Genomic DNA, 15,274 nt, shown 5'->3' on the forward strand with positions numbered 1-15,274 from the left:
AAGAGGTTCCGGTGATCTTGAGAATCTCTCTCTTGTCCTAAGGGCACTATATTTCATCCACTGGATACCCTATATATCAACAGCGTTCCGGAGTCCTTTCCACAGCGCTTAGCCATCGATATCGACTACTCCAAGTACCTTCTATCAGCCTCTTACATGGCGGGGGTTCTAGCATCGCTCTCGAGTCCTATGGGCACCAGCTATTGCCGATTTAATGCCCTGTCTATCACAGCGTTCCGGTGCGTCGGCATATTGGTATTGAGTGCTACAGGCACCAGGAGTCAGTCATTCGACGCCCTATATGTGGGGTCCGGGAGAACTTGGGCGGCTGAGAGGCAGCTATCATTCGGTGCCTCACACACCATGGCGTATCGGAGACGTTTGGAAGTGGACGTCGAGTGGAGGGTGAGCTTGGGGATGTTTCGATGAAGATGTGGTGGTGGCGGCGGTATGTGAAATACTCCATGGGGATGAGGTTATGGACCTTGACGCCAATGTGGCGCGGGTGCACGTGACGGAGGGTTGATAACGGGCATGAGATAAATACTATAACGAGTCCTGTGGAGATCGACAGAATAAAGGGTATTTATTACAATGGTGTTATCACGTCTCTATCGACTACATATACTGGATCGGCGGACGCAATGCGGAGCGATATACGTCATACAGAGTGCTAATATGATGTGCCAGCAAAGCAGAAACCGCGCCTATAACCTCATGTTTTCAGGGTAAAACAAGCCAGATAGCGAATCATACATGTGGATTACCGGGCAAACCCATCAGAATACTCCGGGGATCTTTATTCGTAGATTAGTATGAAAAGACTCCAACATGCAACCCTGAATTCATAAATTGAGGAAACCCGCCGCATGGCTGTACATACCTTGATTGGTGACGTACAATTGTAGAAGGCTTTTGCGGCTCAAAGGTGTCTTCAATCGCTTACGTGCGAACACATCGTATACTAGCCACTCCTTGCATTTGCAAGACCGTTTCCCCAATTAACAGACTATCTGGCTGGCGGGTGACATCGACAGCTACACAGTAGTGGCCCTGTAGTACTTCTCCCTACACATAGCGAAACATACCGGATTATATCAGGATCCAATAGCTGAATCTCGCATTGACATACAGCTCAATTAGCTGCTATATATACGCTCCCCTGCCCCCCCCTCTCCCATATGCCTCCGGTACTATCGTATAGGGATAGGAACTCGATAGAGTACACCAACAGCATCTACAAAGAACGGTTATCCATCTCGCTGCTATCACGACGTCTGCTAGGGTGCTCGGCGGCGCAACCCCTGCCACACCACACCGGCTGCATGACCCCCGCTACCGCAGGTGTGATGTCCGACGCGTCGTCCGCAGACATCGCTCTAACGCCAAAGCTCAAACCAGAACTACATGTACCCAGCACCCCTCTCCCAGTGACTGCCCTCTGTGCCCCCTCAACCCGGTGCGCAGTGTCCGACGGTCCAGCCGAGTGCCCAGAATAGAATCATCAGTTATCACTCGGCCGAGTGATAGGCCATGACCGCCAGGCGCCCAGGCGGAAACTGGTGTTCCTGGATGCAATCCCCTCTTTGAAGAAGTAGAGCAGAGTTTGTATCGCTATGTCGCATGTGGGTGTTCCGAGGTTCTCTGGCTACCTGGAGGCCCCCGGCGGCTGTGATGAGTAACGAAAGCGCTCCTTGGCATGTCCTTGGCACACCTAACCCTGCCATTTGCCTACACGTACGTACCTGATCTGATTTTTAAGGGTTGTTGTGAATACTTATCCCATAGTAATGATGAAGTAGTAGTGGCTACTAAGTGCTTCATGGCCGAGTCGGTGGCAGTGCCCGGTATCGCCGGAGGGAGAGTGATTTGTGAGACGCACTTACCGTTACAATGTAGGGTCGGTGAGGTATTTTAAGGGTTTTCAAGAGGAATATCGTGCATCTTCCATGATATGATCTGAAGAAGCACGTTCAGCGCCCATGTCATGTCGGAGCCCGGAACCGGAGGGGGATATATACTCGACTCTACAATAGGCGCATAATATTAGTCTCCGCCCCCGGCACCGCGCCTGGGTGGGTAATTCTCTCATAGCAACCTCGTCACGCCCATTTGAGTGAAGCATGGAACGTTAATGAGCAGTGAACTTGACATCCCAACACATCTCCTTGTTAAACCGGGCGCTTTATTTGGCTCTGTTTCTTTTTTTTTTTTTTTTCTCCTATCTGTCGATCGCGATGAAGGGACTAAAGAACACGTATCTCCGATAATGATATCGATCTCTCAATGAGGTCTTCTTCTACGTATCGGGGAATCGAGAGTCTAATGCAATGACTTCCGCGGAGGTCATAAGGCCTCGCGTTGATTCTTAATGTAAACTAGGTAGTAGCACTGTGATTACCTCACCCACAGAACCAGTCTGGCTCGAGACTGCAAAGGGGCCTGGAATTGCGAGTGGGTACGTGGGTATTGAGGGCTGCGGGCGGGTTAACCGCTGGTAGGGAGGTATCCTAAGTGGGCATTTAACGTCTTGCCCCTTTGCAAGTACCGGAGCATTGGCCGGTCAAAGGGAAATCCTCCCAGCGTCGGGGTGTATTGATCGATACTACGATACTGCTATAGGACCCGTTAATGCTAGTCGGGATCGCGAAGCTGGGGGTAAAATGAGGGTATAGGGAATCCTAGATGACCGCTATATCGATCTCACAGGAATACATGGAGCTGAATTCTCCCCCCGCTTTTCCAAGCCGAAGAGGTCCATTCGATCCAGAACTAGTATATCTTTATGCCCTATCCCACGCCTATGGAAGCCAGATACTAGACTCTTCCGACGTCAAGACCTTATTGCATTTTCAGTCGCCTGCAAACCAAACCTATGTTTTCAGGAAACTTTATTTCTCGGTGGGCTGGGGATATTGGATATGGCTTGATACTATTTCCCCGTTAGATTAAAGTCTGATGCTCGGGTTATAGTGTCCAATGGGGGTACGTACCCGGCGCCTGGATAGCTCAGCCTAGCCGGGCCCACGCAATAGTTGGTCTATCCCAGCCCAGGAGAGTTTCATGGAACCAATCCCGAGACAGCCTCGCAATTGGGACTAAATTAACGCTATATATTGTGTTACTCATATGCCTTCAATTTTAGACCTAGGAGAGCGGTGGGGTGAGGACCACTGTGCAACGTGAGGCATCTTCGATCGAACAGGTTCCCTTGAGGGCATTCTGCAACTCTTGCGTAATTGTATACTTATCCAATAGATACGTAAATATTTAGGGTCACATAACTAAAGCTTAGTGTCAATTGTAGACAATCGAAAATATTACCAAGGTCGAAATCGTTAGATACAAAATGGGCGTGCATCACCAATTTGTCTATACATGGGCGGTACCATCATTGAACTACCTTCCCGATACTCTTCTGGGAGCGTTTATCGAACAGTTTTCAACATTTTCCATGACACTGGCCCCAACACCTTGATATCCTGATACCTTTCGTGACACTTTCCTTGCAGCGTTCCTTCCACCTTTCCCTACATCTTTCCTGACGCCTTTAATTGAGGAACGAAACAGTTTATTGATTAGGAAATGTATCTGTATACGTATGTCCATGCCCTGGAAAGGTTCAGGAAATGACAGCATGGAAAGGCATCAGGAAACCTATCTATACACGTGTACAAGGAATGATCAGAAAAAGAGTAGCACTGAAGGGTATCCAAAATTGAATCAAATATTCGGCTCCAATCGACATCTTCTGTGAATGAATGAAACAATTCGTTTTCTAATGCCGCCACCACTCTGGGACCTCCAAAAAATCGGTCTCTACCACCGTAGCTATGGGTTCTCCGTTCGATCAAGAACCAACGATTGGTACCCTGAAACCGATTCAGTGGGATATACTACACTATCTTGGTTTCCTAAAACCGACTCAATGGCAGCTAAAGATATCGGATCGTCTATCCGGCCCAATTCAACGGGAGCTGTGAATATCGGGCCGTCTATCCAATCTTATCCAGTCGGAAATTCTACGGAAGCTGAAAATATCGGGTCGTCTATGAAATCCGATTCAGTGGGAAGTAGAGCAACTGGTTGGTCTCCAGAGTTGGTGGAGCGTAGCAAGTGTAGATCTGAGAGGATATCAGTTCACGAATAGGTGGCACCAACTGAAATTCTAAATCAAAATCTGGATGTAGCTAACTTACTGTTTGTGCTATCGACGTAATCGTATCTCCAGCTCCTGGAGTCGAGTTCTGCCTGAATTTCAGACAACGATCGACAGCTATTTATTCTATCTGCTGACTCGATTCTATTCATTCTATCTGCTGATTCGATTCGAACCCTATCCGGGTTCCTATCTACGGCCTGGCGGGCCACCCGCGCACAAAGGGACTTTATGTGGTGATTGAGCTCGTAGGCTTTGTCAAAGAATAAGCCACAGCGAATACACGAAATAGGTCGGATATGTGCTCGGAGAATATGATTTCTATGTCTGGTAGTTAGTGAATGGGAGTTTAAAGAATGCGGCTGATATAAAAGAGGGAGGCGGGGGCAACGTCTTCATAGCCATCAGCTTACTTCATTGTTTTCACAGTGCAGAGAATATTCTTATTACAAAGCGTGCACCGCCAGAACGCCCCAGGCAACAATGTCAGCATGTTACGTGTTCATGGCTTTATTTAATTAGGATTATGTAAATTACCTCGTTGATATTAGCTTACTTATGGGGGCGAGCTCCGCCCTCTCATGTAATTCCCGTAGTAAAACATGTAAACGACGGAATAATCCTATATCTCGATAATCCACAGCACTGGCCCCAGCTGTCTGTACCTTTAGTGTGTTTTCATCCCGCGTGTTCTTGTTGGTATTATCTATCTCTATAATCCGTGGCTCAAGTGATACTTGAAAGGTTGTCTGGCATTGTTCACTTGAAGTTAATCATACAGTCAGTATCGCTTGTCTCGAATATACGGATAATCTTTATGAAATTATCGTTGGCAAATCAAGTTAACGGGTAATTTTACCATTGAACCCGTTCCAGAACCCCACTTGTGTCCCCCTCATAACACTTTCCCCATTTTGGGCACTCGTGTTGGCTTTGCCTCGTAGGTTCCTTCTCCAAAAACAGCATCATAGCCATCGATAGCCTCATACCAGGCTTGACAATATTTCCATGAACATCGCTGCTCAGCTTGGTCCCAGTGGCCTCATTAGTAATCTCGTATCTCCTTTGCTCCATCCACGATGCCACCTTTGACAGTTTGAATCTGAGGCCAATCAACGTATGGAGGGACTTTTCAACGGAAATTCGAAAGCTAATAGCTGGCGGGATTGTATAGAAATACGGATTAGCGCTGGTTCATACCTCGAGGTCCTGGCAAAAAGCCGCCGAAAAAAAAACCATTTCATCCATCGCATCCACCAAAATGACTGGCTCCTCCTTGAACTGGGTAGGTGATATAGTAGTAAGGCTGTTTGTCGGTACCATAACAGCCTGGTGGTGAACGTTCTCGCCGTGCGCCATTTTGGTCAGTCAGGAACTAGATGTATGTACATAGCTATCGAGTCCGATCTACATACGCAATCATCATTTCCGCGATCCGACTCATAAGGGCATTCAAGTTTTCCTTGTATCTCATGACTTTATTCCTTTGATATACAGCCCATTTTAAGTGTGCAGAGCCCTTCGTTGCTGGCGCGCAAAGGTACTTTTCGATTTTTTCGAGCGTTTTGAATGACTCTAGGAGATGACGCTTGGCCATTCTTGCAGCTCCAGGCGAGATGTTAGCGTCTCTGACTCGCTGGTCAAGCTCTTCTAATCTGAGTTTCCAAAGGGATATCTCTTCCCGGATTGTCCCAGTGTCCTCCGAATAGGCACGGACTCCAGCCCACATAGTGAATGCTCCACGTAGCACGATGCAAACATCTCCGAGGCCTATACCGACGGACATCTTTAACACGAGCGATCAAGTATGGAGGATGTGTATCAGATAGTGGGGCAGAAAGCATGGGAGACCGCCGACAAGATTCGCGAGGTCCGGTATACTAGCAGCGAGGCAGGGGGCAGTGCAACGGTCCTTGGCACCTAGACTCCGATTGGTTGAGAGCGAGAAACCTAACCTCTGCAGTGCATGTCATGTCTGCAACAGTGAGTCGTGCCTGTAAAATTGCCCGGCTGGAAATGATATTTGGACGTCAAGACTGGTGGAAGGAGGTGCCTAATCGTTTGGCAACGGACCGACTTGTTAAATTTTGGTGGGGAATGACTTATCCGTGAAATATTGCATGACTTACCCCAGTACAAAAGTCAACCAGAGTCAACAAATCGACTGAAATAAAAAAACGCTGCCCCGACCCTAACCCAGCTGCATTTAGTTAACATAGCCTAGTGGCTTACCAAACGAGTACACTTGTCCTCTCCACGTCAAACGGGCCCTTAGGCTTGGTCCCCCGGGAGGGGGAGACGAGGTAAACTGAAGTGAGCAAAGCTTGATCTCTTTTTATAAAAACTATATAATGGAGCTCAGGGGCGGCCGTATCGTTGACAGGGACCATATAATAATATATATTTATTAAATATGTATATATATATATGTATAAGTGACAACTTGATATAACTGAAGCTGTTAAAAGCAAGGAGGAGATGTTCCCAATGGAATCGGGCAAAAGAAAAGAGGGGGGGGGGGGGACGTCAAGATATATACCGTGCATTCCTTTCTTGAACGGGCAAATAGGCAACATTTCATGTAGTTTTCGAAGTCAATGAATCCAGGCATCTCTCACCCACCCGCCCCACTCCCTCATAAGTCGACTACTCTCTCTACTAGCTATAATTATATAAGAATACTATAACTATACACTATTTGACCTCAAGAGCAGACATCAACAGTCGTCAATCTACGCAGAACTACGAGTGCGCATTCATATATTACTAGTGAGGGAGGTGTTATCCCGTCTCATGGCAAGATACATGTATATAGCTGCCGGGGAAGTTAAATTGGGGACGTGGAGGGATAATTCTGTTGTGCGACATGTGGTTGTTTCATTTTAATTCATAAATATACTTGTACTTAGGTGGCGAGGACAAGTATGCCGTAAGAGATCGCAAAGAATCTCAATAATACTTCGCCTTAGTGTGGTCCACGAGGCCGCTCGAGAAGAGAACGGAGAGTAGTACCGAGGCCGCTTGGTTTTACTTAACATTGGCCTTTCCTGGTCTCGAGGTTTCAGGGAAGTGGCCTCGAGGTGTCTCGAGGCATCTCGAGACCGCCAGTACAGAAACTTTTGGTGATAAGAGTGGATCGATACTTAAACCTAGTGCGATACCAACCTGAGTCTGCATTATATTTAAGGATATGCTCGATCTTGGCTGCCTCGAGGCACCTCGAGGCCTATCAGAGTGGTGGTTCCGAGCTTCCTTGGCCTTGTAAGCTCTCGGTATCGTCCGGCCTCGAGGTCATGGTCTCGAAGCAAAGCCACAAGGCCGCTCGGCCTCGTGAACCACACTGCTTCGCCTTAATTGTATTATCCTTATTAATTCCATTTTTCTTGTTTTACTTGTAACCTCGCGATTGGCAGGACAGCCTTGGCTTTCTGCCGTAGCGGCTACACGCTCCACCCTCCGCAAGCGGGCAAACTGACTACACCTCACCCCCTTCCTCTCTGCTCTTACCCGCATTTATGGCTGCCACCATCACAATACCGGAATGATAAATAAGTTGAAGTTGAACTATGTAGTCACCATAGGCGGGAAATTGGGTTTACCTGTGTGGTTGCCCTCAAGATCGAAGTGATGCAGTTGAAATAAGCTTAAGTTATATAAGTGCATAGCCGAGATTGAGTAGCCTGGGATACAAAAAGCTTGATCCTCGCGCTAGTTCGCTCGGCACGCCGTGCACCAACCACCTCGGTGCTAGTATGGTGGGCGACACGATATCGGGGTCGGTCTTGGCACATGTAAAAATCTCCATCAGGTAAATCATCACCTATTTAGTAGTGAAACAAGTGTTTTTGAGCTCACAGATGGCAGATCATAGCCGTTTTTGGTAATAAACCGAGTGCTTTATGGTGATTGACAGGGGTATTTTACTGGATTTCGATCCGGCCTTAATAATTTGTATGGGTAAAAATTGACCTGCCTCCCTACCAAAATCACCCAACTTCAAACTCTATCTCCTCAACCACAACACAAGATAATTAAAATCAAAGGCCGTAGAATGATTCTGCTCTCGATTCTCTATCATTCTACGGCTTCTAATCAAAAATATATTGTGTTGTTGTTGAGGAGATAGATTTGGCGTTCATATACTCTTACCGGCCCCGATATCGTGTCACCCACCATACATACCGCTTTCTCGTCTCGTCTCAGTCACTTTAATCCGCACCGAAGAATTTCAAATTGTTGCACCGCGCGCTGTACATGTTAGTTGCGTATATAATATTTACCCACGAGCCAGTAGTAGTCACGCTCTTCAACGACCGGACACGTTCACATGTTATACGTATACGGTCAAGGTTCCCAAAAGGTGGTGTAACGTTTGGAGACGCAAGATACCTCAACTCAACAAAACACCTTAATCGAACGGATATTCTACTCTAAATCGATGAATGATGTAAGAATCTCTAGAGTAAAGTACTCTTGGAATACGTAGGAACAAGGCGCTTGGTCTGCAAAGGGGTCAAATCTCCACCACCGGTATCTCCCATGTATGCACCCACTCTAGACGGGGGTCGGTTTGGTGTGCCTCCGGGTATTTCCATATATACTCTGGATGTCAGTATCTAGATTAAGTACTGATCTATCCGTGGACATGGCTGAAGACACCAGTCTAAAGCGGGGGTGTTGGCGCTAGGACCACGGGCTCACAGGTAGAAATGAGGGAAAGAGGGACATGTTAGACTACATGTAGCTTTACCCCCACTTGACGATAGCCTAGCTACATATAGCTATATGTACCAATTGCCTCTAAATAAGCTTCCGTGGAGCTTAATCAAGCCTTGGAGTACAACCTACATGTATGCACAGATTACACGGAATCAAACTCGGATCGTGGATGTTTTCTCAAAGGCATTCCCTGGCGATTGGGGTTCCCGTACCTGCGTTTGAAGGTTCAGATTTAAGAGTTCCGACACCATACAACCTACCTCGCACAAAGTACATATTACCGAAACCAGTGTCTCCGTGCCCAACAATACCGATTTCTGGTATATGAATGTACATATAAGAACGCTTGGAGTCTTGAGAAAGCTAAGTCAAGTCTCCCTTATTAGGATTTGCACTAGGACTCGAGTACTCTCAATCACTCTCACACCATGTTGATCTACAAGGCCATTGACAGTGTCTTTAGGACCGCCGTCTTCCTCTCGTGCATTAATTCAGACATTGGTACAAACTCTGTTAGAAACATTGTCCATGGTAGAGATGGTTAGTACCTAAAGCACCCTTCACCTGGATCCGGGCTGCCAATTCCTCCAGCATCAACCCAGGGGCGAAGTACAAGCGTTCTTTGGTATCATTCTTACAAGTCTACAGGGCGAAGCCATCCGAAAGAGGTTGCAAACATAATTAAGTCCAATCACCTCGAGAAGTTCTGCTCCTCCTGGCTTGGAGGCAATGCGATGACCACGACCATCACCAAGACTGAAATAGACACCAAGAAACAGCACACAACGGTAACTGTGGGGCAAGTATCGACGGTCACGAAAGGGGCGACCACGGTCACCACCGGTGTGACCGCTACGCAGGGGCCGGGAACGGCGGTCATCAAGACAGGTTATGTCACAAACACTGTGACCAACCTCTCTACGGATCTTGTTGTGATTACCAGCCACATACCGGCGGGCACGGAGACTGTTACTACGACGGTAGCGACTAGCACGGTGACGAGTGATGTTGGCGTTGTAACATGTATGGCGCTGTGATACCCCTCCTGGTAGTTGAGTTAAGATCTGACATCTCTAAAAGCTCTCGAAACCGCGACGTCCGTTATTGTGAGGTATGTTGAGCATATATATTTGTTTGGAATTCTGGGCTAAACGTGCTAATTTCATGTAGTGTCACAATACCCACCACGACAATCACCGCAACCTTCGGGACGCCTACAGTAACCGTTGCCCGGCGTGACAGCGGCTCAGCGAAGCGAGGGCGCCGCAACAAAGTCCCTGACTGCCTCGAATACGTGCCAGACAACCTTATCTCTGCCGGATGCTCTCTTGCCTATGGCCCAGTCAAGACTGTCGTCGAAACCGTTACAGTTTGCACTACTTCAATTGATACCAGAGCTGCGCATACCACAACGGCTTACAACTCGACGACGACAGTCCCGGGGAGCAACAGATAGTCACCTCCACCACTACCATCACCAATGCCAACCCCACGGTTACCACTATCATTAGAACAACCTCCACGGTCTTTGGGACCGTCTCCACTACAAGCATTACGCTCGTTCCATCAGCACCGTCCTCTCCACAAGCACGCTCCTCACCACAACCACCGTGACCACCTCCACCATATCCACCGCCCCAGTCGCAACCTACATCGCCTGCCCCGGCCAGAACCGTGTGCCTGGCGCCTTCGGAATAGGTGTCAACGCCGGCAGCGGCATTATCGACGTACCCGGCTCTGTCACCGCGGAGGAGTGCTGCCTACAGTGCTATGATCCAGCCCGGGTTCAACGTTGCTCGGCCTGGCTTTTCCCTACGGTACAACTTTTCCGGTGTGAGGTGCCTAATTCATCCGATTCGGGAGTGTAGTAATCGGCCCGGAAAGGTAAAGTCGTACTCTTTTGCTCTTTAGTGGTAACTTACCGGAACTATGAGAGATACAGGTTACTCTTTCCATATTTGGGTTTTTTTATCGGTCGTAGACTAAATAAGGTTCAGCCTGCTGCTTTAGGACTTAGCGGGTTTTTTCGTTGAAAGTAATCTGAGGGAAAGGGTAAATTATCTTTTCCTCCCACTATCCTAATTGATAGGCCGATGAAACAGAGAACTGGTATCTTCCTTCATGGCCTAAATGGTACAGCTTATAGTATATATTCGAAATGATGCAGATTCAACCCCGGTTTATCCCTCCAGTATTTTTTTTTGATGGAGTGTTAATATATCTGTAGTTTATACCATGATGGTAGGATAATTGATCATCTTAATTCCATTGTTCATCCAATTAGATCTACAATTCTTTGCCAATTTCATCCCCAAATGCGGGTAACATAGGTCAACTCGCATTAATGGTAGTTTACCATTTCGAAATTGTACCCTAGGGTTTTCAGCGCACCTGGCTTTTGTGCTCTTACTTATAATGCGGTGGGGCCGAATCCGAGCGCTACCTGCCCTAATGGGTTGGGGGATTCCTTTTTCCTGCTTGGTGGGAATCAGGATCCGATTGTTGAAGTTGGGGGGCCTGGGCCTTGTGCGGGGAATCAGTTATGAAGTGATCGTAATTGATGAGTGCATAGGATATGATATATTGAATATCATATTTAGGTCGTTTCGTTAGTTTTTGTTAAGATTGTTTTGATTGGTTATCTTAGTGGTGTCTGCAGAACACTAAATGGATACTTACCGTTTGCAATTGATCTCAGTATATATGTACGTAAAAAACCAATAGTAATGTTAATTTAGCAATGGATATACCAAGAATGGAGCTTCAGGAACACCCTCTATTGTTTTTAAGGTATCAGAACCAACTACCCGTAGCAATAATTAGGTAATTTCTTGGGCAATCTGTTCTGAGTGGAATATTGGTCTTTGAATTAAAGATTCGTAAGGGTACCTATCGACAAGTGTCACTAGTCAGTCCTATCGTAACAGGATATCACCATTTCATCATTAAAACATGGAAGCTGCTACAAAAAAGGATATGCTCAGATAATCACAAGCGATCACTCAAACTTGATATAACCAACCGGGGGTGTTGGATTTGGAGCTTTTGAGTCTTCCAGACGATTACTATCTAGGAAGCGCAACATAGGACACAGTAAGGCTGTGCAAGCTCATGATGTTCGTTCCCCGGAACGTCACGTTAATGTCATGTTCCTGGTCGCTCTTTGGCATGCATCTCTGGTGTAGATAAATTCGCTGCATGATGGTACCGCCCCCCGATCGAACCACAAACAAAACCTCAAACAACTATTATCTTAATTCCGCACATATTCCAGGAGAAAGACTTCATGTTATAAGATACGTTCCGTCTCTATGTCCCAGGCGCTCAAGAGCGTGTATCTGTGGGGTTGTTGACATCGATAGACTCCACACCTTGGTGCTTGACGTGAATTATATATATATACTTGCGTACGTCTCTCGAAGAACAAGACTGGATTACCTGGGATGATATGATTAGTAGTTACGAATCAGCGACGATTAGCCCAACAGTCAAGATCATGTAGGTATTATTGTGGTCTTTCAACACACGTGCACCCTGTCCTCGATAATCCTCTTGAGATCTCGTACAATACCAGTTTCTACCCATTAACCCATTAATCCAGTGACAGTGGTATCTGCAAGAAGAGGATACAAATAGAGAGGTAGAGTACTGACGGTTAATTCGCCTTGAAGAAAGGTGGGTTACTGGTTTGACTTTATAGTCTGCATACGATATCATTTCCTCTGCGACCACTCTGATGGAGTCACTGATACCGGGCATTTCTGTGTGGGATCAAACAATCGATTATAATTTCCAAGGATCTGTTGGAACAAAGAAAGACCGAACCATCAATCCGTTGAAAAGCGACTAGCTTAGTGGTCACGATCACAAAGTTCGCGAACCGATAGAGTACCTTCCCAGCTGCAGTACACAAGGCTGAATGGACATTCCTAAGCCTTTCGCGCATGCAAAGGTCAAGGCTTACCCAGTTTAACCACCTAGCTAGAAGGCAACAGCTCAAGGCACTTATAAACTCGTATAAGGTGGGGACCTCGGTTTAGAAGTTCGATGGGGAAACAGTCCTTCTGGATGGATAGATAGCGAATCAGAACGACTTCCTTTGATCTATCATCATCACTTGCATGAGGCTGGAGGGGACGTTTAGCCAACGAACGGGGGTAAGGACAAACACAGTACATACATATTTTGTTCTAAACTACTTAGTATCTCCACTCGTTTGTTTTAATTTATAACGTCAACGTATTGAAGACTTTCATGAAAGATGGAAGTTAATATTAATAACTCTAGTCAAATCGTTGGGGGTATGTAGAGGTAACCTAACTGCCCCCGATCCGCTCCTCCTGGCAAGGCTGTTTTGCCTTGTTTTAGTTGCTCCCAATTGGTCATCCTTGAGTGGCTGCGGGTGTGGCTGGAACAGGAGCGTGGTTTTCGAGGCCGCGCTATAGAGTGATGAAGCCTAGCGTGCAATCTACCCGTTTCTAATACACCCCGACTCTACACTCCAGAATACGTTGAGCCCATAAAGAGAGGTTTATTCCAGTATCTCTTAAATTTCTTTTCTGCATAGTCTTGCTCTATCTCCATGGGTGGGGATATCAAGTCTCCAAATCGACGTACAGTTTAGACCTCGAGCAGTGCGAATGCACATCCAGGAATTAAGGCATATTCTTGGCATGGCCGGGATTAAGTGTGGCGGTACAACGACCTATGGCTCCACTGCAAACTCTCGTTGCAATCTGCGGGAGCCTTCGGGGGTCTTTGGTGTATCCTTTCAGCCTCGTTCTTCGTAGGTGTTGAGACTCAACCTTATCAACATCACCACTCATCACACTGATCTGTATCCTTGGAACCATTCCAACTTCGAAGTTAATCTCGCCATGTCCTTCGGATTTAGTATTGGCGATGTATGGCTAATGATGCGCGCTATCTCCATTCTTTGGGGCGATACACGATCCTACTCCGAAGATTCGCAGACACTTAGGAATGAAGTAAATACGCTGAAATATCTGTTGGGAGAGCTAGAAAAGAAAACTTGCGACACGAAATTACCGCCGGTAGCGCTGGAGCTAGCAACGACTCAAATTTTGGCATGTTCGAGATATATAAATAAGCTTGACGGGCGTCTTTCCAAGAGGTCTCAAAATAGGTCTAGACTTTGGTGGGTTCTTCGCGATAAGATGAAGTGCCTGGAGTATAAGGACAAATGCCGCACATCAATCCAAGACCTCGAAAGCATTGTTAAAATGTATATACCCAGCTCCGTTCCTCAAGGTCTATCAATAATTAGATACTATTACAGGAGCATGTTAGATGGAATTCCACCACCTGCAAATTGGCTATGTGATAAGCCTATCCACTTAGTAGATACATTAGATAAGAGCATCCAATTTTCCGCCGAGATGTTTAGCACATGGGAGGTATGTATTTCATCCATCTTAAGCAGTATATATCCAAGCATAGCTTTGATACATGGGTCCCATAGGGTCTTCACACGCTTCTTTGCGTCAGATTCGAAAATCGAAAAGATTCTAGTTGGGTAGAAGCTAGGCTTTATGTGTTAACAGACCAATCTACGAAATTGGTACTGACCAAGGACACCTGGGCCATCTTCGCAAAACCGGGGAAGACACTCTCGATGGCAATGCTTATCAAGAAGCACAGAAACAACATTGTCAAAGAACATGAATGTCCTCAATGCTACGCGATATACATAGGGGCTACTTCCGAATATGACGAACCAGTACAATGGTGAGTATACAGCCCCTGGTAAAACACCTTGCAAGAGACAATTACCTAGCTAACGGGAGGTATCATCAGAGCCCCAAGCCACAAGCACACATGGCAGCCATGCCAGTACGATTTCTTCTGGAGTTTCTATAAAGGCCTCTGAGGCGTTTGGGACACATCCAGTGTCGTTAGTTGATCCTAATGATAAGCAATTCTTCAAACGTTTTCATCTCTTGCTAGGAAGACCAGACGAACCCGAAAGTATCGCCACCCTAGCGACCCAAGAGCAACCCAACCCCCCAAATGAGAAACCCGAACCAGATGATGATTCGAAACTGGATCCGGAACCAGGTGATGCTTTAGAGGCTGAACCAGATGATGATTCGAAACTAGGACTAGGTGACGATTTAGAAGCTGAACAGCCAGATGACGATTCGAAACTGCGACCAGGTGATGATTTAGAAGCTGAACCAGATGACGATTCGAAACTAGAACCAGGCAACGAACTAAACTCCGCCTCGCAGGTCTCAAAGAGCGCTCCATCAGTAATGTAAGATAGTAATGAGCCCTAAATAAAGCCAGGAACACTATATGCTGACGTTATTGCCTGGGGCTTGGCTCCATTTCCCGTAAGACCTCTACCGACCCCAAAATCTAGGCTAACGGCGC

The 15,274-nt window shown here is 46.7% G+C and overlaps 3 protein-coding genes across 3 annotated transcripts; 2 read left to right on the forward strand and 1 right to left on the reverse strand.

Moving 5' to 3' along the window:
* Window positions 1–4,005: 4,005 nt before the first annotated feature.
* On the reverse strand, window positions 4,006–5,945 carry H6S33_003364 (uncharacterized protein; the record flags this gene model as incomplete). Its single annotated transcript, XM_044835105.1, has 8 exons — window positions 4,006–4,124; window positions 4,200–4,480; window positions 4,573–4,601; window positions 4,697–4,710; window positions 4,773–4,921; window positions 5,019–5,287; window positions 5,360–5,503; window positions 5,571–5,945. 8 exons carry the CDS (start codon window positions 5,943–5,945, stop codon window positions 4,006–4,008), a joined length of 1,380 nt encoding a protein of 459 aa, XP_044691725.1.
* Window positions 5,946–9,306: 3,361 nt separating this feature from the next.
* H6S33_003365 (uncharacterized protein) lies at window positions 9,307–10,746 on the forward strand (the record flags this gene model as incomplete). Its single annotated transcript, XM_044835106.1, has 5 exons — window positions 9,307–9,418; window positions 9,527–9,901; window positions 9,959–9,989; window positions 10,049–10,247; window positions 10,390–10,746. The coding sequence occupies 5 exons, from the start codon at window positions 9,307–9,309 to the stop codon at window positions 10,744–10,746; spliced, it is 1,074 nt and encodes a 357-aa protein (XP_044691726.1).
* A 3,009-nt stretch (window positions 10,747–13,755) lies between these two features.
* On the forward strand, window positions 13,756–15,159 carry H6S33_003366 (uncharacterized protein; the record flags this gene model as incomplete). Its single annotated transcript, XM_044835107.1, has 4 exons — window positions 13,756–14,123; window positions 14,178–14,295; window positions 14,361–14,626; window positions 14,712–15,159. The coding sequence occupies 4 exons, from the start codon at window positions 13,756–13,758 to the stop codon at window positions 15,157–15,159; spliced, it is 1,200 nt and encodes a 399-aa protein (XP_044691727.1).
* Window positions 15,160–15,274: the final 115 nt, after the last annotated feature.

Source organism: Morchella sextelata (genome assembly GCF_020137385.1).
Source record: "Morchella sextelata strain SCLS chromosome Unknown scls_15, whole genome shotgun sequence".
In the NCBI taxonomy this organism is placed as follows: domain Eukaryota; kingdom Fungi; phylum Ascomycota; class Pezizomycetes; order Pezizales; family Morchellaceae; genus Morchella; species Morchella sextelata.